Here is a 21462-nt window from a genome sequence, read left to right as displayed (position 1 = left end):
ACCTGTAGTTGTGTGCACTTGTGTGTATTGTTAATAAAAGGTGGAAAAGAAAAAACCTAAGCCACGGCGCCTTTCTGTGGAAAAGCAAATTGCAATGCGATGTCGCGAAGCTAAAAACGAGGCCACGCGGTGCGTAGACAAGAGAATCTACCTGACAATAACACGAAAGATGGGACAGGTATACACCAGAGGGAATCGAACCATCGATCTGCTGTTTACTAGACAAGCGCTTTAACCACCTAAGCCACGGCGCCTTTCTGTGGAAAGCAAATTGCAATGCGATGTCGCGAAGCTAAAAATGAGGCCACTCCGTACGTAGACAAGAAAAACCTACCTGACAATAACTCAATCACACGAAAGATGGGACAGGTAGACACCAGAGGGAGTCGAACCCTCGACCTCCTGTTTACAAGACAGGCGCTTTAACCACCTAGGCCACGGCGCCTTTTTGTGGAAAAGCAAATTGCAATGCGATGTCGCGAAGCTAAAAACGAGGCCACGCGGTGCGTAGAGAATAGAATCTACCTGACAATAACACAAAAGATGGGACAGGTAGGCACCAGAGGGAATCGAACCATCGATCTGCTGTTTACTAGACAAGCGCTTTAACCACCTAAGCCACGGCGCCTTTCTGTGGAAAGCAAATTGCAATGCGATGTCGCGAAGCTAAAAATGAGGCCACTCCGTACGTAGACAAGAAAAACCTACCTGACAATAACTCAATCACACGAAAGATGGGACAGGTAGACACCAGAGGGAGTCGAACCCTCGACCTCCTGTTTACTAGACAGGCGCTTTAACCACCTAAGCCACGGCGCCTTTTTGTGGAAAAGCAAATTGCAATGCGATGTCGCGGAGCTAAAAACGAGGCCACGCGGTGCGTAGAGAATAGAATCTACCTGACAATAACACAAAAGATGGGACAGGTAGGCACCAGAGGGAGTCGAACCCTCGACCTCCTGTTTACTAGACAGGCGCTTTAACCACCTAAGCCACGGCGCCTTTTTGTGGAAAAGCAAATTGCAATGCGATGTCGCGAAGCTAAAAACGAGCCCACGCAGTGCGTAGAGATTAGAATCTACCTGACAATAACACAAAAGATGGGACAGGTAGGCACCGGAGGGAGTCGAACCCTCGATCTCCTGTTTACTAGACAGGCGCTTTAACCACCTAAGCCACGGCGCCTTTTTGTGGAAAAGCAAATTGCAATGCGATGTCGCGGAGCTAAAAACGAGGCCACGCGGTGCGTAGAGAATAGAATCTACCTGACAATAACACAAAAGATGGGACAGGTAGGCACCGGAGGGAGTCGAACCCTCGATCTCCTGTTTACTAGACAGGCGCTTTAACCACCTAAGCCACGGCGCCTTTCTGTGGAAAGCGAATTGCAATGCGATGTCGCGGAGCTAAAAACGAGGCCACGCGGTGCGTAGAGAATAGAATCTACCTGACAATAACACGAAAGATGGGACAGGTATACACCAGAGGGAATCGAACCATCGATCTGCTGTTTACTAGACAAGCGCTTTAACCACCTAAGCCACGGCGCCTTTCTGCAGAAAGCAAATTGCAATCCGATGTCGCGGAGCTAAAAGCGATCCCAACCAGGGTGTAGACAAGAGAATCTACGTGACAATATCACAATCACACGAAAGATGGAACAGGTAGACACCAGAGGGAGTGGAACCCTCGATCTCCCGTTTAGTAGACAAGCGCTTTAACCAGCTAAGCCACGGCGCCTTTCTGTGGAAAGCAAATTGCAATGCGATGTCGCGAAGCTAAAAACGAGGCCACTCCGTACGTAGACAAGAAAAACCTACCTGACAATAACTCAATCACACGAAAGATGGGACAGGTAGACACCAGAGGGAGTCGAACCCTCGACCTCCTGTTTACTACACAGGCGCTTTAACCACCTAAGCCACGGCGCCTTTTTCTGGAAAAGCGAATTGCAATGCGATGTCGCGAAGCTAAAAACGAGGCCACGCGGTGCGTAGAGAATAGAATCTACCTGACAATAACACAAAAGATGGGACAGGTAGGCACCGGAGGGCGTCGAACCCTCGATCTCCTGTTTACTAGACAGGCGCTTTAACCACCTAAGCCACGGCGCCTTTTTGTGGAAAAGCAAATTGCAATGCGATGTCGCGGAGCTAAAAACGAGGCCACGCGGTGCGTAGAGAATAGAATCTACCTGACAATAACACAAAAGATGGGACAGGTAGGCACCGGAGGGAGTCGAACCCTCGATCTACTGTTTACTAGACAGGCGCTTTAACCACCTATTTTTTCGATTTTATTCATATAGTTTAAAAGTAACACTCAGTAAAAAAGCTGGCATGTCTTCTGTCAGCCGAAGATGCCGTTCAGCAGAGCCCCCCTTTTCCATACAGTGCTGTCCTCAAGTCCAGGTCCCCCCTCTCAAGCTTATTTCGTATCCCCTGCCACTGTCCGTCCAGTTCCTCTTTTGGCATCACACTTAGCATCCACTTCAACTTCTGTTTGAACTTGACTAAGGGTGGCGTTGGTTTTTCCCGGCACTCTACTTCGTCCGTTCTGAAAGGCCACAGAGAATGAAGGCCGAGAACTACCAGGCACGAGACTATATGTTCCTCCTGCTTGCTTGCAACTCGGAGATACTTAAGGTTCTGCCACCGAAGCTTCAAGGCTTGGTCTATGAAGCCCTTGAAGATGTCCCAAAACTCGATTGCCCTCTTGCAGTGCAGGAAGACGTGCAATAGTGTTTGCTCTTCTTGCGGACATGCTGTGCAATTTGGTGCCCAAGGTATTAAGAAGCCCTTTCTTTCTAGCCATGCTTTTACTGGTAAAACTTCCCAGTGGAACAGAAAAAAGAAGTCCTTCGAACCAGTGGGAATTAACATTTTCCAGACCTTTCTTAATACGCCTTCTGCCCCTTTCGGAGGATTACATTATCTGTACAGAGGAGTCGGTACTATTGCAGATACTGTATCCCAGTACAGAGTCTTCTTCTTTACCGTTGCGAGGTAGTCCCACGAAAACCGTTCTTCAAAGAGACCTACACCATCTGCTACCTCTTTGTAGAAGGAAAGGACGGCGGAACGACGGTAGCTACAGTTTCCTGTGACTGTCCATCTGCTGAGATAAGGGTTGCCGACCAACTGAAGTGCAGACCTTAGCAGCGGGTCCTTCTGATCTCGGAAATACATAAATCTGTGTACTTGTAGTTTGATGATAACGTTGACCAATCCAATGCCTCCTTTCTTCAGGCTTACGAACAAGTTTGACCGCCTCATCTTCTCCATTGGGGATTTCCAAATGAATATAGCGCATTTCCTGTGAAACCTGTTCATGGCACCCTTGTCGATGCTGATGCACTGTGCTGCATAAAAAAGTGCCGGGTACAAGACGGAATTACATACGTAAGCTTTACTGAAGGGGCGACAGATATCTGCCGTGCCATGCGAGCAGTTTTGCCGATACCAGACTCAATTTCTTTGCCCACATATCGTCCCTGTCTTCATTGAAGTGGATTCCCAAATACTTTCCCACCGTTGTCGTCCACGTTATTTGCATAAACTTCTCCGGTACATGTCTCCAGCTTCCTACCCAGGCTCCTGATGATTTGTTCAAGTTGAGTGCTGCACCCGATACTCTCGTGAACTCCTTGATGATGGCGATGGCTTCACAGACTTGAAGCTTGGAAGAACAGATGATGGTTACGTCATCCGCATATCAAGAGAGAAACTGATGTTTCCATCCATCAGTTTCTCTCTTGTTCAACAGGTGCCGCTTGCGTCGATTTCTGTCGTATGAATGTGTGTATGAGTGAGCAAAAATGTAAGAGTGAAAGGAGGGTTAGTGAGAGTGAGTGGCTGGTCTGTCGTCCCTTCAGATGACGCACCCCGAAAGTCGCTGCGGAGGCGTGTTAGCTTAGCTCAATTGGTAGAGCCCTGGACGGGTAATCCAGAAAATGTGGGTTCGATCCCTACAGCTGGCTAACCTTTTCAGTGACTTTCATCTTTCGTCATCCGCATATGCTAGGTGATTGACGTGTTCCGTGCCTAACTGGAGGCCTCTGATGTTACGGTTTTCCACCAACTTCTTGCACATCGGTTCCAGATACAGAGCAAAAAGTATCGGGGACACGGGGCAGCCCTGTCTAACGGATGAGTGTATTGGAATACTTTTGCCGATCTGACCGTTCACCAGAAGTCTTGCAGTAACTTGGTTATAGCAGATTTTAATCTACTTGACGAGGAAGTCCCCTGCTTTAGATTTGTCCACTACAGCGAACAAGAAACTGTGGCACACTCTGTCAAATGCCTGGGAAAGATCCGTCTGCAGCACAGCAAGGGCTTGAGAAGAGACCTCAGCAAGTTCACACACAGTTCTCATAACATGTAGATTCCTTGAAATCGACCTGCCGTGTATACCATATGGTTGATGAATGCCAATTACCATCTGCAGTCCAGTTTCCAACCTCGTGGCTAGGATCTTCGCAAGGATTTTATAATCTGTGCACATTAGGCTGATGGGCCTGTAGTCCGTAACACAGGGATATTCGTTGGTTCTCTTCTTTTTCGGTATGAGGACGGTGAGTGCCTGTCTCATGCTGGGTGGCAACAATCCCCTTCTTGCAATATCTTCAAAAACCAGTTGCAGAATACTGCTTAGCTCCTCGCTGAATGGCGCTTTAGCCACCTAAGCCACGGCGCCTTTTTGTGAAAAAGCTAATTGCAATGCGATGTCGCGGAGCTAAAAACGAGGCCACGCGGTGCGTAGAGAAGAGAATCTACCTGACAAAAACACAAAAGATGGGACAGGTAGGCACCGGAGGGAGTCGAACCCTCGATCTCTTGTTTACTAGACAGGCGATTTAACCACCTATGCCACGGCCTTTTTTTTTCTACCTTTATTTTTCAGAGCTTACTACTCTGAGTCACGTACGACTCAATAACTCACAATACCATACACAATACGACCTAAGCCACGGCGCCTTTCTGGGGAAAGCAAACTGCACTGCGATGTCGCGGAGCTAAAAAGGATGCCAACCAGGGTGTAGACAAGAGAATCTACCTGACTATAAAACAATCACACAAAAGATAGGACAGGTAGGCACCGGATGGAGTCGAACCCTCGATCTCCTGTTTACTAGACAGGCGCTTTAACCACCTAAGCCATAGCGCCTTTCTGGGGAAAGCAAATTGTAATGCGATGTCGCGGAGCTAAAAACGAGGCCACGCGGTGCGTAGAGAATAGAATCTACCTGACAATAACACAAAAGATGGGACAGGTAGGCACCAGAGGGAGTCGAATCCTCGATCTCCTGTTTACTAGACAGGCGCTTTAACCACCTAAGCCACGGCGCCTTTTTGTGGAAAAGCAAATTGCAATGCGATGTCGCGAAGCTAAAAACGAGGCCACGCGGTGCGTAGAGAATAGAATCTACCTGACAATAACACAAAAGATGGGACAGGTAGGCACCGGAGGGAGTCGAACCCTCGATCTCCTGTTTACTAGACAGGCGCTTTAACCACCTATTTTTTCGATTTTATTCATATAGTTTAAAAGTAACACTCAGTAAAAAAGCTGGCATGTCTTCTGTCAGCCGAAGATGCCGTTCAGCAGAGCCCCCCTTTTCCATACAGTGCTGTCCTCAAGTCCAGGTCCCCCCTCTCAAGCTTATTTCGTATCCCCTGCCACTGTCCGTCCAGTTCCTCTTTTGGCATCACACTTAGCATCCACTTCAACTTCTGTTTGAACTTGACTAAGGGTGGCGTTGGTTTTTCCCGGCACTCTACTTCGTCCGTTCTGAAAGGCCATAGAGAATGAAGGCCGAGAACTACCAGGCACGAGACTATATGTTCCTCCTGCTTGCTTGCAACTCGGAGATACTTAAGGTTCTGCCACCGAAGCTTCAAGGCTTGGTCTATGAAGCCCTTGAAGATGTCCCAAAACTCGATTGCCCTCTTGCAGTGCAGGAAGACGTGCAATAGTGTTTGCTCTTCTTGCGGACATGCTGTGCAATTTGGTGCCCAAGGTATTAAGAAGCCCTTTCTTTCTAGCCATGCTTTTACTGGTAAAACTTCCCAGTGGAACAGAAAAAAGAAGTCCTTCGAACCAATGGGAATTAACATTTTCCGGACCTTTCTTAATACGCCTTCTGCCCCTTTCGGAGGATTACATTATCTGTACAGAGGAGTCGGTACTATTGCAGATACTGTATCCCAGTACAGAGTCTTCTTCTTTACCGTTGCGAGGTAGTCCCACGAAAACCGTTCTTCAAAGAAACCTACACCATCTGCTACCTCTTTGTAGAAGGAAAGGACGGCGGAACGACGGTAGCTACAGTTTCCTGTGACTGTCCATCTGCTGAGATAAGGGTTGCCGACCAACTGAAGTGCAGACCTTAGCAGCGGGTCCTTCTGATCTCGGAAATACATAAATCTGTGTACTTGTAGTTTGATGATAACGTTGACCAATCCGATGCCTCCTTTCTTCAGGCTTACGAACAAGTTTGACCGCCTCATCTTCTCCATTGGGGATTTCCAAATGAATATAGCGCATTTCCTGTGAAACCTGTTCATGGCACCCTTGTCGATGCTGATGCACTGTGCTGCATAAAAAAGTGCCGTGTACAAGACGGAATTACATACGTAAGCTTTACTGAAGGGGCGACAGATATCTGCCGTGCCATGCGAGCAGTTTTGCCGATACCAGACTCAATTTCTTTGCCCACATATCGTCCCTGTCTTCATTGAAGTGGATTCCCAAATACTTTCCCACCGTTGTCGTCCACGTTATTTGCATAAACTTCTCCGGTACATGTCTCCAGCTTCCTACCCAGGCTCCTGATGACTTGTTCAAGTTGAGTGCTGCACCCGATACTCTCGTGAACTCCTTGATGATGGCGATGGCTTCACAGACTTGGAGCTTGGAAGAACAGATGATGGTTACGTCATCCGCATATCAAGAGAGAAACTGATGTTTCCATCCATCAGTTTCTCTCTTGTTCAACAGGTGCCGCTTGCGTCGATTTCTGTCGTATGAATGTGTGTATGAGTGAGCAAAAATGTAAGAGTGAAAGGAAGGTTAGTGAGAGTGAGTGGCTGGTCTGTCGTCCCTTCAGATGACGCACCCCGAAAGTCGCTGGGGAGGCGTGTTAGCTTAGCTCAATTGGTAGAGCCCTGGACGGGTAATCCAGAAAATGTGGGTTCGATCCCTACAGCTGGCTAACCTTTTCAGTGACTTTCATCTTTCGTCATCCGCATACGCTAGGTGATTGACGTGTTCCGTGCCTAACTGGAGGCCTCTGATGTTACGGTTTTCCACCAACTTCTTGCACATCGGTTCCAGATACAGAGCAAAAAGTATCGGGGACACGGGGCAGCCCTGTCTAACGGATGAGTGTATTGGAATACTTTTGCCGATCTGACCGTTCACCAGAAGTCTTGCAGTAACTTGGTTATAGCAGATTTTAATCTACTTGACGAGGAAGTCCCCTGCTTTAGATTTGTCCACTACAGCGAACAGGAAACTGTGGCACACTCTGTCAAATGCCTGGGAAAGATCCGTCTGCAGCACAGCAAGGGCTTGAGAAGAGACCTCAGCAAGTTCACACACAGTTCTCATAACATGTAGATTCCTTGAAATCGACCTGCCGTGTATACCATATGGTTGATGAATGCCAATTACCATCTGCAGTCCAGTTTCCAACCTCGTGGCTAGGATCTTCGCAAGGATTTTATAATCTGTGCACATTAGGCTGATGGGCCTGTAGTCCGTAACACAGGGATATTCGTTGGTTCTCTTCTTTTTCGGCATGAGGACGGTGAGTGCCTGTCTCATGCTGGGTGGCAACAATCCCCTTCTTGCAATATCTTCAAAAACCAGTTGCAGAATACTGCTTAGCTCCTCGCTGAATGGCGCTTTAGCCACCTAAGCCACGGCGCCTTTTTGTGAAAAAGCTAATTGCAATGCGATGTCGCGGAGCTAAAAACGAGGCCACGCGGTGCGTAGAGAAGAGAATCTACCTGACAAAAACACAAAAGATGGGACAGGTAGGCACCGGAGGGAGTCGAACCCTCGATCTCTTGTTTACTAGACAGGCGATTTAACCACCTATGCCACGGCCTTTTTTTTTCTACCTTTATTTTTCAGAGCTTACTACTCTGAGTCACGTACGACTCAATAACTCACAATACCATACACAATACGACCTAAGCCACGGCGCCTTTCTGGGGAAAGCAAACTGCACTGCGATGTCGCGGAGCTAAAAAGGATGCCAACCAGGGTGTAGACAAGAGAATCTACCTGACTATAAAACAATCACACAAAAGATAGGACAGGTAGGCACCGGATGGAGTCGAACCCTCGATCTCCTGTTTACTAGACAGGCGCTTTAACCACCTAAGCCATAGCGCTTTTTTTTTTTTTTTTTTTCACCCGGTAATAACGTTTATTTACAAACATTAAAATAAGCTATGACTGTACAGTGTTAATGAGTGATGTATGATGAATGAATGATGCACACCGTAGCATCCAAATACACAGGATACAAAAAAATACATGGTACACAACACACAGGTTACACAGGTCACATACAGAGAGTAAAAATTTACATACATACACAGGATAGAAAAAAATACATGGTACACAACGCACAGGTTAAACACGTCCCACACAGAGAGTAATAATTTACCTAAGCCATAGCGCCTTTCTGGGGAAAGCAAATTGTAATGCGATGTCGCGGAGCTAAAAACGAGGCCACGCCGTGCGTAGACAAGAGAATCTACCTGACAATAACACAATCACACGAAAGATGGGACAGGTAGACACCAGAGGGAGTCGAACCCTCGATCTCCTGTTTACTAGACAGGAGCTTTCACAACCTAAGCCACGGCGCCTTCCTGTGGAAAGCAAACTGCACTGCGATGTCGCGGAGCTAAAAAGGATGCCAACCAGTGTGCAGACAAGAGAATCTACCTGACTATAAAACAATCACACCAACGACAGGACAGGTAGGCACCGGAGGGAGTCGAACCCTCGATCTCCTGTTTACTAGACAGGCGCTTTAACCACCTAAGCCACGGCGCCTTTTTGTGAAAAAGCAAATTGCAATGCGATGTCGCGGAGCTAAAAACGAGGCCACGCCGTGCGTAGACAAGAGAATCTACCTGACAATAACACAATCACACGAAAGATGGGACAGGTAGACACCAGAGGGAGTCGAACCCTCGATCTCCTGTTTACTAGACAAGTGCTTTAACCACCTAAGCCACGGCGCCTTTCTGTGGTAAGCAAATTGCAATGCGATGTCGCGGAGCTAAAAACGAGGCCACCCAGTGCATAGACAAGATAATCTACCTGACAATAACACAATCACACGAAAGATGGGACAGGTAGACACCAGAGGGAGTCGAACCCTCGATCTCCTGTTTACTAGACAGGAGCTTTCACAACCTAAGCCACGGGGCCTTCCTGTGGAAAGCAAACTGCACTGCGATGTCGCGGAGCTAAAAAGGATGCCACGCCGTGCGTAGACAAGAGAATCTACCTGACAATAACACAATCACACGAAAGATGGGACAGGTAGACACCAGAGGGTGTCGAACCCTCGATCTCCTGTTTACTAGACAAGTGCTTTAACCACCTAAGCCACGGCGCCTTTCTGTGGTAAGCAAATTGCAATGCGATGTCGCGGAGCTAAAAACGAGGCCACCCAGTGCATAGACAAGATAATCTACCTGACAATAACACAATCGCACGAAAGATGGGACAGGTAGACACCAGAGGGAGTCGAACCCTCGATCTCCTGTTTACTAGACAGGAGCTTTCACAACCTAAGCCACGGGGCCTTCCTGTGGAAAGCAAACTGCACTGCGATGTCGCGGAGCTAAAAAGGATGCCACGCCGTGCGTAGACAAGAGAATCTACCTGACAATAACACAATCACACGAAAGATGGGACAGGTAGACACCAGAGGGTGTCGAACCCTCGATCTCCTGTTTACTAGACAAGTGCTTTAACCACCTAAGCCACGGCGCCTTTCTGTGGTAAGCAAATTGCAATGCGATGTCGCGGAGCTAAAAACGAGGCCACCCAGTGCATAGACAAGATAATCTACCTGACAATAACACAATCGCACGAAAGATGGGACAGGTAGACACCAGAGGGAGTCGAACCCTCGATCTCCTGTTTACTAGACAGGAGCTTTCACAACCTAAGCCACGGGGCCTTCCTGTGGAAAGCAAACTGCACTGCGATGTCGCGGAGCTAAAAAGGATGCCACGCCGTGCGTAGACAAGAGAATCTACCTGACAATAACACAATCACACGAAAGATGGGACAGGTAGACACCAGAGGGTGTCGAACCCTCGATCTCCTGTTTACTAGACAAGTGCTTTAACCACCTAAGCCACGGCGCCTTTCTGTGGTAAGCAAATTGCAATGCGATGTCGCGGAGCTAAAAACGAGGCCACCCAGTGCATAGACAAGATAATCTACCTGACAATAACACAATCGCACGAAAGATGGGACAGGCAGACACCAGAGGGAGTCGAACCCTCGATCTCCTGTTTACTAGACAGGAGCTTTCACAACCTAAGCCACGGGGCCTTCCTGTGGAAAGCAAACTGCACTGCGATGTCGCGGAGCTAAAAAGGATGCCACGCCGTGCGTAGACAAGAGAATCTACCTGACAATAACACAATCACACGAAAGATGGGACAGGTAGACACCAGAGGGAGCCGAACCCTCGATCTCCTGTTTACTAGACGAGCGCTTTAACCACCTAAGACACGGCGCCTTTTTGTTAAAAAGCAAATTGCAATGCGATGTCGCGGAGCTAAAAACCAGGCCACGTCGTGCGTAGACAAGAGAATCTACCTGACAATAACACAATCACACGAAAGATGGGACAGGTAGACACCAGAGGGAGCCGAACCCTGGATCTCCTGTTTACTAGACGAGCGCTTTAACCACCTAAGACACGGCGCCTTTTTGTTAAAAAGCAAATTGCAATGCGATGTCGCGGAGCTAAAAACCAGGCCACGTCGTGCGTAGACAAGATAATCTACTTGACAATAACACAACGACACGAAAGATGGGACAGGTAGGCACGGGAGGGAGTTGAACCCTTGATCTCCAGTTAACTAGACAGGAGCTTTAACCTCCTAAGCCACGGCACTTTTTCTTTTCCACCTTTATTTTTCAGAGCTGTGAGGTATTGTGAGGTATTGAGTCGACGTGACTCCTAAGCCACGGCACCTTTCTGTGGAAAGCAAACTGCACTGCGATGTCGCGGAGCTAAAAACGATCCCAACCAGGGTGTAGACAAGAGAATCTACCAGACAGTAACACAATCACACAAAAGATGAGACAGGCAGGCACGGAGGGAGTCGAACCCTCGATCTCCTGTTTACTAGACAGGCGCTTTAACCACCTAAGCCACGGCGCCTTTTTGCGAAAAAGCTAATTGCAATGCGATGTCGCGGAGCTAAAAACGAGGCCACGCGGTGCGTAGAGAAGAGAATGTACCTGACAATAACACAAAAGATGGGACAGGTAGGCACCGGAGGAAGTCGAACCCTCGATCTCCTGTTTACTAGACAGGCGCTTTACCCACCTATTTTTTTCAGCATTTCTTTTATTATGGCTATGAGATATATGCAAACATGATATTATGCTAGACGACGAGCTAGATTACACTAGAAGAGAGGTCTCCCGGCTCGGGAGCAACCTTTGCACACATGGACTTAACCACTTGGGCACAAGGCCCCTATGTTGGGCAATCGCATACATTTCACTGATTTCCTGTTTAAAAAGGCACATTGGAGGGCTAAGTGGCTCATCATTCCTGTCTAGTAATCTCACCTTCCATATACAAAACATGGAAATGACATACACAATATCATCACGGGTGTTTTCTGTTCCCTCATTTGGTAAAAACCTCATCGTATAAGGGTTCAACCGAATGTACCTTTTTAAATTAACGCTGAGCTCATCCCAAAAGAAAAGCGCTTCCTGGAGAACTTGCACCTGCATATTATGGGAAAGAGAATGGATTGGGCTTCAGATAGCCAGGTAACTGACTTTAATAAATAGGGCTATAACGATACTGTACACGGAGCCCATTACAACAAAATTACACTAAGAACATAGAGCTTCGCTTATCAACTGCAGACGCAGAACACATAGTACACAACCAGCGCAACTGGAACGGCTCATACAACAGCATAAATAAATAAACAAATAAAGAAACGCGTTTGTTCTATTTGGGAGGCCGCAAGACAATGGGGATGTTGTGCTTATTTCACTAGTATTTATTATCATCATTATTTTGGCGGGTGCCGAATTTTCAGTTGCTCAGCTCATCATCGCCGCTCGTCCCTGCGCCAAACATATCTTTAGACGCTTCCAGATGTTCGAAACAAACACGCACACAGGAACCGAGGGAATCGACGGGACAGTCCGAACTGCAAGGACGTGACCAATACCGAGAATAGCATGCTGAGTCATTACATGCCCACTTGTACCCGCTTCTCAAAGGCCGGTGCGGTAAGCCACACAGCAGGAAAAAGAATGGCCCCGCTGTAGTGGAGCTTAGCGCCCTTCCCCTTTTTTTTCCTGGGAAAGAGAAACTCGGATAATATGCTGAAATAAGGGTCACACTTGGCGGATAAATACCTTCTGGACGTAAAGCCCGCGTCGTGCGATGTAGCATGTTTGCTTCTGTGCACTGATAAATTGCAGCGGAAACTGCGTTACCAAAGCGTATGTATATGAAAGTGGCATTTTAATGAAGCCTAGGATTCCTACAAATACACTTTGCAGAAGAAGTGAATCACGTACCTGATCAGCATATTGCCGTTCACGGATTGGCTTGGATATTGCGCTTCTAAAGCACTATCCGACACACTTCATGAGAGCTCTCCCGGCTACAGCCGCTGCAATATGGCCGCCGCCTCACGTTGCCGTTGAGGGGGAAAGCGCTTCCGTTCACCTGCATTGCTCTCCCTCGTTCGCGCTCCCCTAGCTTTTCTTCTAGACTATCACCTTATGATTTCTATGATTCACATAATCCCCTCCACACTCTAAAAAAGCGGCCATGCACCCCGGCCGTAAAAGGCTGTACGGACCCTTTCTTCACCCTGGGCTGTTGACCCACAATTCGCATCAACCTTTAACACGTCATACCTCGATATGTGAGATGTGACCCTTTTCCGGAATAATGCGAACACAGCACATGCCAGGGAGAGAGGACGTTGACACTTTTCCATATAAGCCAATAAGAATGACCTAGGCGCTGGAAGGTCGATCCCCATACGTCCGGACCTATGTCCGGACACGGATAACAAATTACGGATAACTGAGACAAAATGCAATGGTAGCAGGTTCGTTCCCGATAATGTAGTCCGGATAACGAGTTCTCCGGATATGTGAACTGTGGATAAGTGAGACAGGACTGTATTAACCTGAATATTTCCGTACCGCGGCATGAGTGCAAAGGTCGTCATGACCATCGCTGTCGCTGATGAGAAAGAAGTGATCAACTCTTGCAAGTCGTTCCGATGTACATTGGAGGAGTTGTGCTACACGAGATGTACTGTTAGGATGGTCGCCAATACCCGACATACTCGGCATAGGGGTGTAAGTACAGCTACAACACTTGGCGTTTCTTCAGCGAGTATCCTGTGTTATCATAAATCAAAGCAATAGCCTCATGTTGGAAGCTGCCCACTTTTGGAGCCTAGACTGTTCTCCTACTGGGCACCATGCTCATCGCTGCCATTCTATTTGAGGATTCAGTTGATTATGTGTCAAAGACGTGCAGGGCATTGTGAGTCAACTCATGCGCGAACGAAAACGTAGGACCAATGGCTGAACAAGCTCCGTGCCTGAGGAGCTTCAAAGCTAGGATGTTCTCATCGCAATGGTGGTGTTTTCCGGGCGGCTGCAGCGACAAACAGGACCATAGTGTCTGCAAGACAAATTCTACGCATGCGCATTCGCTATGGTTTTGGATAGGGATGAGGGTATCGTATTCGTTCGAAAGCGCTGTATTTCATGCTTATCCACCATGGCGGAGCGCGCTGCGGTTCAGTGCCTATCGTTCGTTACTCAACCGGTCTGCGAGGTGGATGTCAGGAAGTCACACATATATTGGAATTGAAACTCTGTATTCATTAAGCTTGTTCATACATGTACAAATGCGATGTCAATACTTTCTGGAAATCACTGCACAGCTGTGGCAAAAAGCATAATGATATAGTCAACCATTCCCCAGCTTCCACCAGCTTCCAGTATCATCGAGATTTCTATGTTTGTCGCTGGTCTCCTAGCGTTGCACTGCGGCCTTCCGTATGTGCGCTGAACACACGCTTCCGGGAAATAACTTTCAATGCGCTGTACCTCGGTGGACATGCCAGGTCCACCGAGGTGCAGCGTTATAGGATCGATCAGTTTCAAAATAATCGGTCCTATAATTAGTTCCCCGTCCATTTCCCCGATACTCTATGACTATGCAGTCCTACGATGGACAAAAAACAACTGATATGCACGCTGCAGGCAATTTTTGTTCGCGGCTTGCTTTTGACATGGATGAGAGTTCACACGGGCCCTGTCGCTTCCGAATGCCGTTATTAGTTTTTGCTCATGTAGCTAACTCGACAATAATATGAGTATTCTTGCCAGTGCTTTCTTGCTTGGCGTTTCAGAAGCTGGTGCCTGTCATATCTTTATATTACAAAATGGCACAACAGTTCACGATCCCACCCAAGCCCGTTCATCATAGCTCATCGCACCAATCTCGATTTTTTCTAGAATTCATTGCTTTCAAAACTACAGGTAGATACAAAAGCGCGCACTCACGTACTCGCTTCTACTGCACCAACCCAAAGGCTCAAAAGCACGCGCGCAAAGTTCTTGTGCTGGTTAAATGTGACCACGTGACAGTTTCTAAAGCGAAAACTAGTTTATTCAAGGATACATAGCATCACACTTTCTTAAGTTTTTGCAGAATAAATACATATACAAGGTTGAGTTTTGTTTTGGTGATGAAGTCTTGCGAAGTGCGCCCCCAAATCGATAATACAGTGGCGACACACTTGCCGCTTGCGCGGAGCTCTCGCGAGTGTCCCGCGCTTCACTGGATTGCTCTAGTGAAGTCGGTTAGCGACTATAACCTCGGTGATGGAAGCGCACACAGAAGAAGAGTGTTCAACAAGTGATTTTATTTCGTTGACCCTCTCCTTTTAAGCTCCCAACTAGGTCTTGTTGAACGTAATCGCTTGTGGTTCGTCTGATTTGTGTTTTGGGCCCTTGTTCTTCTGTGTGCGCTACTACCACTGAGGTTATGGAAACATACCAACAAGTCGAGCTTCAAACTCCCTTTGGGTTTGCGACAAACGCGTGCTTACATCCCCCGTATGAACCCTCTCAAGCGACAGCAGATATGCCGTCCTATTTTTTTACCTTACGTTCATGGCCTTAGTCAAAGGCTAAAGAAGGTTGGTACGAGATTTGATGACATGGAGGTCTTTCAAAGCGTGTGAAAACTGGCGCGCCCGACTAAGAAAAAAAGTTGAGTCGGCTATAGTCCGTTGGCACATAAACCATCCGAAGAAATTCTGAGAATGTGCAACACACGCTGTGCATGAGTTTCCGATGTCCTGCAACGTTGCGCTAATCGGTTAGATCGCGCAGTGTGCTAAAGCCCCCCTGGGCACACTAGTTCCCTAGGCAGCTCGGTGCTGCTGGAGTCAGGATACAGGTTGTGCGTGTGAAGTGCACATTCAGGCACCTTTTATCGTCTGACAACTATGTACACGGGTGTGAACTTTTCGTAGCTTTGAGGATGTGTGAGATGGAAGAGAAGTGCCTCGGTTCTTCTATCAAGGGAGGACCTTGCATCCAGGGGCCTCCAACTGCCCTCACTGTGATGCATGGTTCTTCCCTTTCCTCTTGACCTGGTTTGCTTTTACAGCGTCAGCTGTTAAGGGCAGACGCAGCCGAGATCTCGTGTTCGTCTGCAGAAAGCACGCGTTTCGTAACTCTTGTTGCAACGCAAAGTGATTTAACCAATACTCGTAAGATAGACGCGAAAAGATAACATGGGTAGCATCAGAGTGAAAGGCCTGTGGCGGCCTATCTGCTCCTGCCATCGACGACGATGACGACGTGCCAGCCAATCAGTTTACCGGCACCGCACTAGCGTGACACCACGAACATCCCTTAGTAGCACATATTGTGACCTCGATGTTCAGCAACATTGATCAACATTCCTGCAATATTATCAGAAGTGGACCAACGTTACTTGATATGATGTTCACGCAACATGGCAGTGCAACATTCGAAGAACGTCGCGGCACCCACGGTACTTGAGCGTTGTTTACTCGCTTTCCAGCAACATAGCTTGCAGAACGTAGCGGCTGTGTGACAGTGGTCGCGGGCGACTGTCATACTTTCCTGTCGATGAGTGCCACCGAATATTATTCATTCCGCATGCAAAAAAAGGTATGTTATTTGGGTCATGATATATGGCATACATACTGAGGCACCCGTTCGAGAAAGTAGGAATGGATTGCAACGACAGGTTTTCTAAATCAACTGTTAAAAAAATAAGTTGTCTGCCAACAATTCGGCAGCATCGAGAGTTCCGAATATAGAAACCGAAACATTCAAGACAGCGTACCATTGGGATGACTGTCAGCATGGCCAACCGCCTCCAAAATGAAAACGATGAACACAGCTGAGCACGTGACTGATAGCCATGCCGGTGCTGACTATACTGTGCGACTGCGTGGGGCATTTTTCAACTGTCACAAGATGACTTCTCCTAATTGTGTGGGTCATGATTCTGGTGAGTATTTCAGTATTTCTTATTTTTCACAAACGTTGTTTCATGCTCGACAGAAGTGAAAGTACAGTTACAGTTACAAGTACATACACGAACACATCCCACACGGACAGCAGGGACCTCACATACATTTTTCAAGCGGCGCAAGAATACGAGACATCATGACACACGTAACCGCCGCCCCACCGAACATCACACACTTCATACTCCACGTAGGAACCAAGGACATCGCACGGTCGACAGCACAACACGTCATCCAGGAATTCGAAGCGTTAATTTCCTCCATCACAAACAACAGACCAGGCGCTGAGACAGTGCCGAAAGCGATACTTCCCCGACGACAAAACAAATACCGAGCACACACACACCAGGACTCATGGCTATACGAGTTCAACAGGAAGGCACACGCTGTCAACAATCACCTCGTCCACATGCGTCAGGCACACACAAATGTCATGGTTATCACGCACGCAGCTTTCGAGTACCACGCTGAAGCACATCTCGCTTGGGACGACATGTTAATGCATGTTTTGTAATATCATTGGCCAGGCTTGCGGGCGATGCCATAAAAAAATATCAACAAATACGTACCAACCGAAAAGCGGCTCATGACAATGCTGCAATAACATTACTTCCATGATGAAAAGGAACAGGTGGAACATAGCAGCAACGTTGCAAGACGTTTTCTAGCAGCGTTGCCAGAATGTGGTCAGAAGAGGACATTAGAGACGTTTAGGCGACGTTTAACGAAAACATCGGGGCAAGGTTTCGGCAACATGGTGTGCTACCAGGTTCTGTCCGCTGCGACAGTCCATGATAGACGACCAGGACTCGTGTGGGGGAACACCACCTGTTCTACGTTTGGTGGCCTGAACGATGAAGAACCGAGAACGGAGAGACCGCATTTGGAGCGAGGTAGAGAGCGTGTCTAGTCATGATGGGACACCCAAAGTCGTGTAATCACCTTCGCAACAGGCTGCCCCAGAAGAGATGCGCCCTGCCCGGGATCGGGAAAGGAAGCAGCGTGCTCGTCAGAACCCCGGCGTTCGTGCCGACGAAGCCGAGGCAAAGATACTTTAACGTCAAGACCCTATGATGAGAGCCCAACCAGCGCCCAACCAGGCTTCGGAGGCAAGCTAATGCCGAAGGAGCCGCAAATGCTTCTGAGGAGGAGTTTCGGGACAATCCATTTGGTTACAGTTGCTCGGTGTGTGATCGCTTCTGGTTCCGCAACGACCTGAATGTATTACCCGCAGCGTGGCATTATGTCATTACACTTTACTGTATGCCTTAGCTCATGCCGACCATTCGATGTTTGTACTGTGGAGCACGTTGGTGCGCAAAAGCCATGTTCCTCACCTACCTACCTCGAACAGATACTACTACCAAGCTACGGGACTTGCCACCGCTATACCTAGTAAGTGAAACGTTGATTGCACCGCGCATCCCGTTTATGCAGGTTAGAAGACTGATGTATGGCTGAGGTCAATATGGCATTAAGGGAACGGTAGTGAATGTCTCCGTCGACGTTGACACCATGGCCACGTCGTTGCCCCGCAACATTGTCCATGATTACGCACTGAACGTGCACTTGAAGAGTCGCCTCATCGCAGAGTCCACTTACCTCGCCGGTGCGGTTAAGAAGGATGAACTCATACTGTGGTTAACGTTTCTCACTCAGAGTACTCTGTGCGAGTATTACAGCGTCACCGTTGGCGAGACTGGGTTGAACGGTTACGTAGAGGACGCCAATGACATCGACGAGGGCCACATAGAACAAGTGCCAGAGTGCAACACAGTACAAAGTAAAAAAGCAACGTAAAAGTCCTATTAACTGTGAGTACACTGAGAGAAGGTAAAACGGTTAGAAACACTTTACTACAATTAACATCAACAAGGCTTTCGTGCAGAGCCTACACTTCATCAGGCTAAAGGGTAGCCATACAATATTACGTATATATACCAGTAGAAAGGGAGGGAGAAAGGGGAATAGAAAAGCAAAAACACAATCAAGGACACTTATCAAGCCGAGGGGTTTGGAAAAACAATTAGTAAAATAAGTAAAAAGCGAAGCAGACCGGACAAGACCAAAAACCACAACCCTGGGCCAAGTGTCAGAGACACCTAACAGGGGAAAGTTCACAGCGCGGACAGCCGAAAAACGCAAGGTGATCCCTCCGATGCTCCCTGTACTCGGGAGTTTCGGGGGAAGGCTCAAGGTCGCTCTGCGGTCCCCAGCCGGCCGCGCTGCCTGACCCCTCCCACACACACACACACACACACACAGCCCGGCCTGCAAACACATCCACCCCCAACATCCACACTTCCTGGATAACGGAAGGACGACCCATTTCAAGTGTAATTAAAAGTTGAACAACTGTAACGGGCCAGCGTATATGTTTAACCCATGTGACTGAAGGGAGCAAAATATAGAGATCGGGTAGGATTCGCGATTTTTTCGTTTTATGTTATTTGTATATCCCGATTCAAGAAGTACAATTGATAGATCGGTTGTTAAAGTCATGTCCCGATGCATTAAGGTGTATAGAGACAGGGATGGGGCGATTATTGACTATGTCGAATTTGTGGCCATAAAATCTTTCTCGCATGGAGTTTGATGTTTCACCAATATATTGGACGTTGCATTTTTTGCACATAATCAAATAGCATAAATTAAATGAATTGCAGTGTAAAGAGTGTCGGATCTTGAACGTAAAGCAATTAGCGTTACTATAGAGATCGATGTACATGGGTTTATGAAATGACATGTTTGACAGCGTGTTTTATTGCAAGAAGAGCAACCGGGTTGCTGCAGCATTAAGCGCGAGGAGGTGGGGATGTTGGGAATACTGCGAGACCTGAGGAAAGTTAAAACTGGAGAAGTTGGAAAAATATAAGTTTTTCATCGCCGTGCAGTATGTTGAGATGACGTTCAAAAATGGATCTAGCGTTGTTCAAGGTTTTGTTGTAGACGGTGACGAAAGCGATATGATCGTGCTGTTTAATAGGCTGATGTGAGAGCTGTGTATCTCTCTGCAAAAAAACTACATTTTAATAGAGCGCTCTCTATCAGTTTGGGCGGATAATTGCGTTTCTGAAAGTCAATTGACATTTCTCTAGCACGTCCAAGGAAATCGTTCTCGTTTGAGCATATGCGCTTAAGTCATATAAACTGGCCGTACGGTATATTCCTTTTTTGGAGATTTGGGTGGTGGCTCTGGAGGTGTAGGTACTGACGTTTATCGGTTGGCTTCTTGTAGAGGTCGATAATGAGTTGGCCCGATTGTATAAATACATTAACGTCGAGGAATTCACCGAGGTGTAAGAATTCTTACAAGTGAATTTGATTGTATCGTGAATGAGATAAAATGTTCAAAAAACGAGCGCAGTGAATCTTCATCGCTAGACCAAATAACACAAATGTCATCGATGTATCTAAGAAAAACTAGAGGTTTCGTCCAGTGCTTTCTGTTCGAATTGCCCCATAAAAATATTTGCATAGTTCGGGGATACACGTGATCCCATAGTTGCACCTTGGACAAAATGGTTGTCATTAAAAGTAGAGTTATTATATTGGAGAACGAGTTGAAGGTGAATAATGACGGAATCTTGGGGGATATCAGAAGGGAAGGAAGAGAGATAAGATTCGACGGCACTAAGACGTTCGTCATGAGGTATATTGGCGTATAGTGATGCAACGTCCATGGTAACGAGAGTCGTGTTACTAAAATCCATAAATTGTGTCATTTAACGTGTTAATTTTGACTAGAAAATTATTGACGTATGATGGAAGAAGCAACGGAATGGTGTTTTATGCAGTGGTCAACAAGAAGAGATGTTTTCCGTCGGTGTGTTGATGCCTGAAATTATCGGTCGGCCAGGGTTGTTGTCCATTGATGAGGAGGTAGAAAGAACCAGGTGTGGAGTTCTTTGGTTTGATGAAGTCTGCAATGTTGCGTGGAATCAGGTTTTTGTCAAGGAGCTCGGTAATACCTTTGTCGATAATTTTACAGAACGATGCCGTAGGGTCATGGTCAAGGGTTCTGTAGAACGAAGGGTTAACCAGGTGCTTGTTAGCCTCACTAATGTAGTCTGCACGCCATACCATCCGAAGGCGTAGTGCAAGGACGACGCCTTTCACATCCAACCTCCTCAACAGCTGCAAAACTCTATGCCGTCCTTTTCTTTCTACAACACATCGCTCATTTTACCCCACGGGAATGGGCAGTCTTCACAGACTCCAAATCTGCACTTCAAGGTATTCAAAATTCCGGCATACGCACCCCTAGTCACAGATGTGTTAATGGCTTACCACACTGTGTACGCAGCAGGCCACAGGCTAGTTCTCCAGTGGGTTCCTGCCCATTGTGGTGTTGTGGGGAACAAGCAGGCCGACAGCGCCGCAGAAGCACCACTCTCGTATCGGACACGGACCAGTATTGCTCTCTTGAGAGGAGACCGCCGTCCCATTCTGCGACGCCTCGTGACACCCCTGGATTCCCGCCAATGGACAACTGACATTCTACCCCCATCTATGTTGAACAGAGTTGATCCAACGCTCGCTTTCCGCATACTACGAAACACCTCTCGTCAAGATGCTGCATTAATCCACCGAATGCGAC

The 21462-nt window shown here is 47.5% G+C and overlaps 1 protein-coding gene and 14 non-coding genes across 15 annotated transcripts in view; 1 reads left to right on the top strand and 14 right to left on the bottom strand.

Annotated features, from left to right (window-relative positions):
- Window positions 1–371: 371 nt before the first annotated feature.
- On the bottom strand, window positions 372–445 carry Trnat-ugu (transfer RNA threonine (anticodon UGU)). Its single transcript has one exon. It is a non-coding gene; the product is annotated as a tRNA-Thr (tRNA).
- A 300-nt stretch (window positions 446–745) lies between these two features.
- On the bottom strand, window positions 746–819 carry Trnat-agu (transfer RNA threonine (anticodon AGU)). The gene has a single exon. It is a non-coding gene; the product is annotated as a tRNA-Thr (tRNA).
- Window positions 820–928: 109 nt separating this feature from the next.
- On the bottom strand, window positions 929–1002 carry Trnat-agu (transfer RNA threonine (anticodon AGU)). The gene has a single exon. It is a non-coding gene; the product is annotated as a tRNA-Thr (tRNA).
- Window positions 1003–1111: 109 nt separating this feature from the next.
- On the bottom strand, window positions 1112–1185 carry Trnat-agu (transfer RNA threonine (anticodon AGU)). The gene has a single exon. It is a non-coding gene; the product is annotated as a tRNA-Thr (tRNA).
- Window positions 1186–1294: 109 nt separating this feature from the next.
- Window positions 1295–1368, bottom strand: Trnat-agu (transfer RNA threonine (anticodon AGU)). The gene has a single exon. It is a non-coding gene; the product is annotated as a tRNA-Thr (tRNA).
- Window positions 1369–1857: 489 nt separating this feature from the next.
- On the bottom strand, window positions 1858–1931 carry Trnat-agu (transfer RNA threonine (anticodon AGU)). Its single transcript has one exon. It is a non-coding gene; the product is annotated as a tRNA-Thr (tRNA).
- Window positions 1932–2040: 109 nt separating this feature from the next.
- Trnat-agu (transfer RNA threonine (anticodon AGU)) lies at window positions 2041–2114 on the bottom strand. The gene has a single exon. It is a non-coding gene; the product is annotated as a tRNA-Thr (tRNA).
- A 3163-nt stretch (window positions 2115–5277) lies between these two features.
- Window positions 5278–5351, bottom strand: Trnat-agu (transfer RNA threonine (anticodon AGU)). The gene has a single exon. It is a non-coding gene; the product is annotated as a tRNA-Thr (tRNA).
- Window positions 5352–9004: 3653 nt separating this feature from the next.
- Trnat-agu (transfer RNA threonine (anticodon AGU)) lies at window positions 9005–9078 on the bottom strand. The gene has a single exon. It is a non-coding gene; the product is annotated as a tRNA-Thr (tRNA).
- A 117-nt stretch (window positions 9079–9195) lies between these two features.
- On the bottom strand, window positions 9196–9269 carry Trnat-agu (transfer RNA threonine (anticodon AGU)). The gene has a single exon. It is a non-coding gene; the product is annotated as a tRNA-Thr (tRNA).
- Window positions 9270–9575: 306 nt separating this feature from the next.
- Trnat-agu (transfer RNA threonine (anticodon AGU)) lies at window positions 9576–9649 on the bottom strand. Its single transcript has one exon. It is a non-coding gene; the product is annotated as a tRNA-Thr (tRNA).
- A 306-nt stretch (window positions 9650–9955) lies between these two features.
- Trnat-agu (transfer RNA threonine (anticodon AGU)) lies at window positions 9956–10029 on the bottom strand. Its single transcript has one exon. It is a non-coding gene; the product is annotated as a tRNA-Thr (tRNA).
- A 306-nt stretch (window positions 10030–10335) lies between these two features.
- On the bottom strand, window positions 10336–10409 carry Trnat-agu (transfer RNA threonine (anticodon AGU)). The gene has a single exon. It is a non-coding gene; the product is annotated as a tRNA-Thr (tRNA).
- A 957-nt stretch (window positions 10410–11366) lies between these two features.
- Window positions 11367–11441, bottom strand: Trnat-agu (transfer RNA threonine (anticodon AGU)). The gene has a single exon. It is a non-coding gene; the product is annotated as a tRNA-Thr (tRNA).
- A 2105-nt stretch (window positions 11442–13546) lies between these two features.
- LOC135387124 (neprilysin-3-like) overlaps window positions 13547–21462 on the top strand; it is a 40251-nt gene continuing 32335 nt past the window's right edge. The window contains exon 1 of the mRNA XM_064616501.1: window positions 13547–13632. Coding sequence (XP_064472571.1) covers window positions 13597–13632 — 36 coding nt within the window. The 5' untranslated portion in view covers window positions 13547–13596. The remainder of the gene's footprint in view (window positions 13633–21462) is intronic.

The sequence above is a fragment of the Ornithodoros turicata genome, chromosome 3 (assembly GCF_037126465.1).
Source record: "Ornithodoros turicata isolate Travis chromosome 3, ASM3712646v1, whole genome shotgun sequence".
NCBI lineage: Eukaryota > Metazoa > Arthropoda > Arachnida > Ixodida > Argasidae > Ornithodoros > Ornithodoros turicata.
Note: the sequence above shows the minus strand (reverse complement) of the source record. Positions and strands in the feature narration are given on the sequence as shown.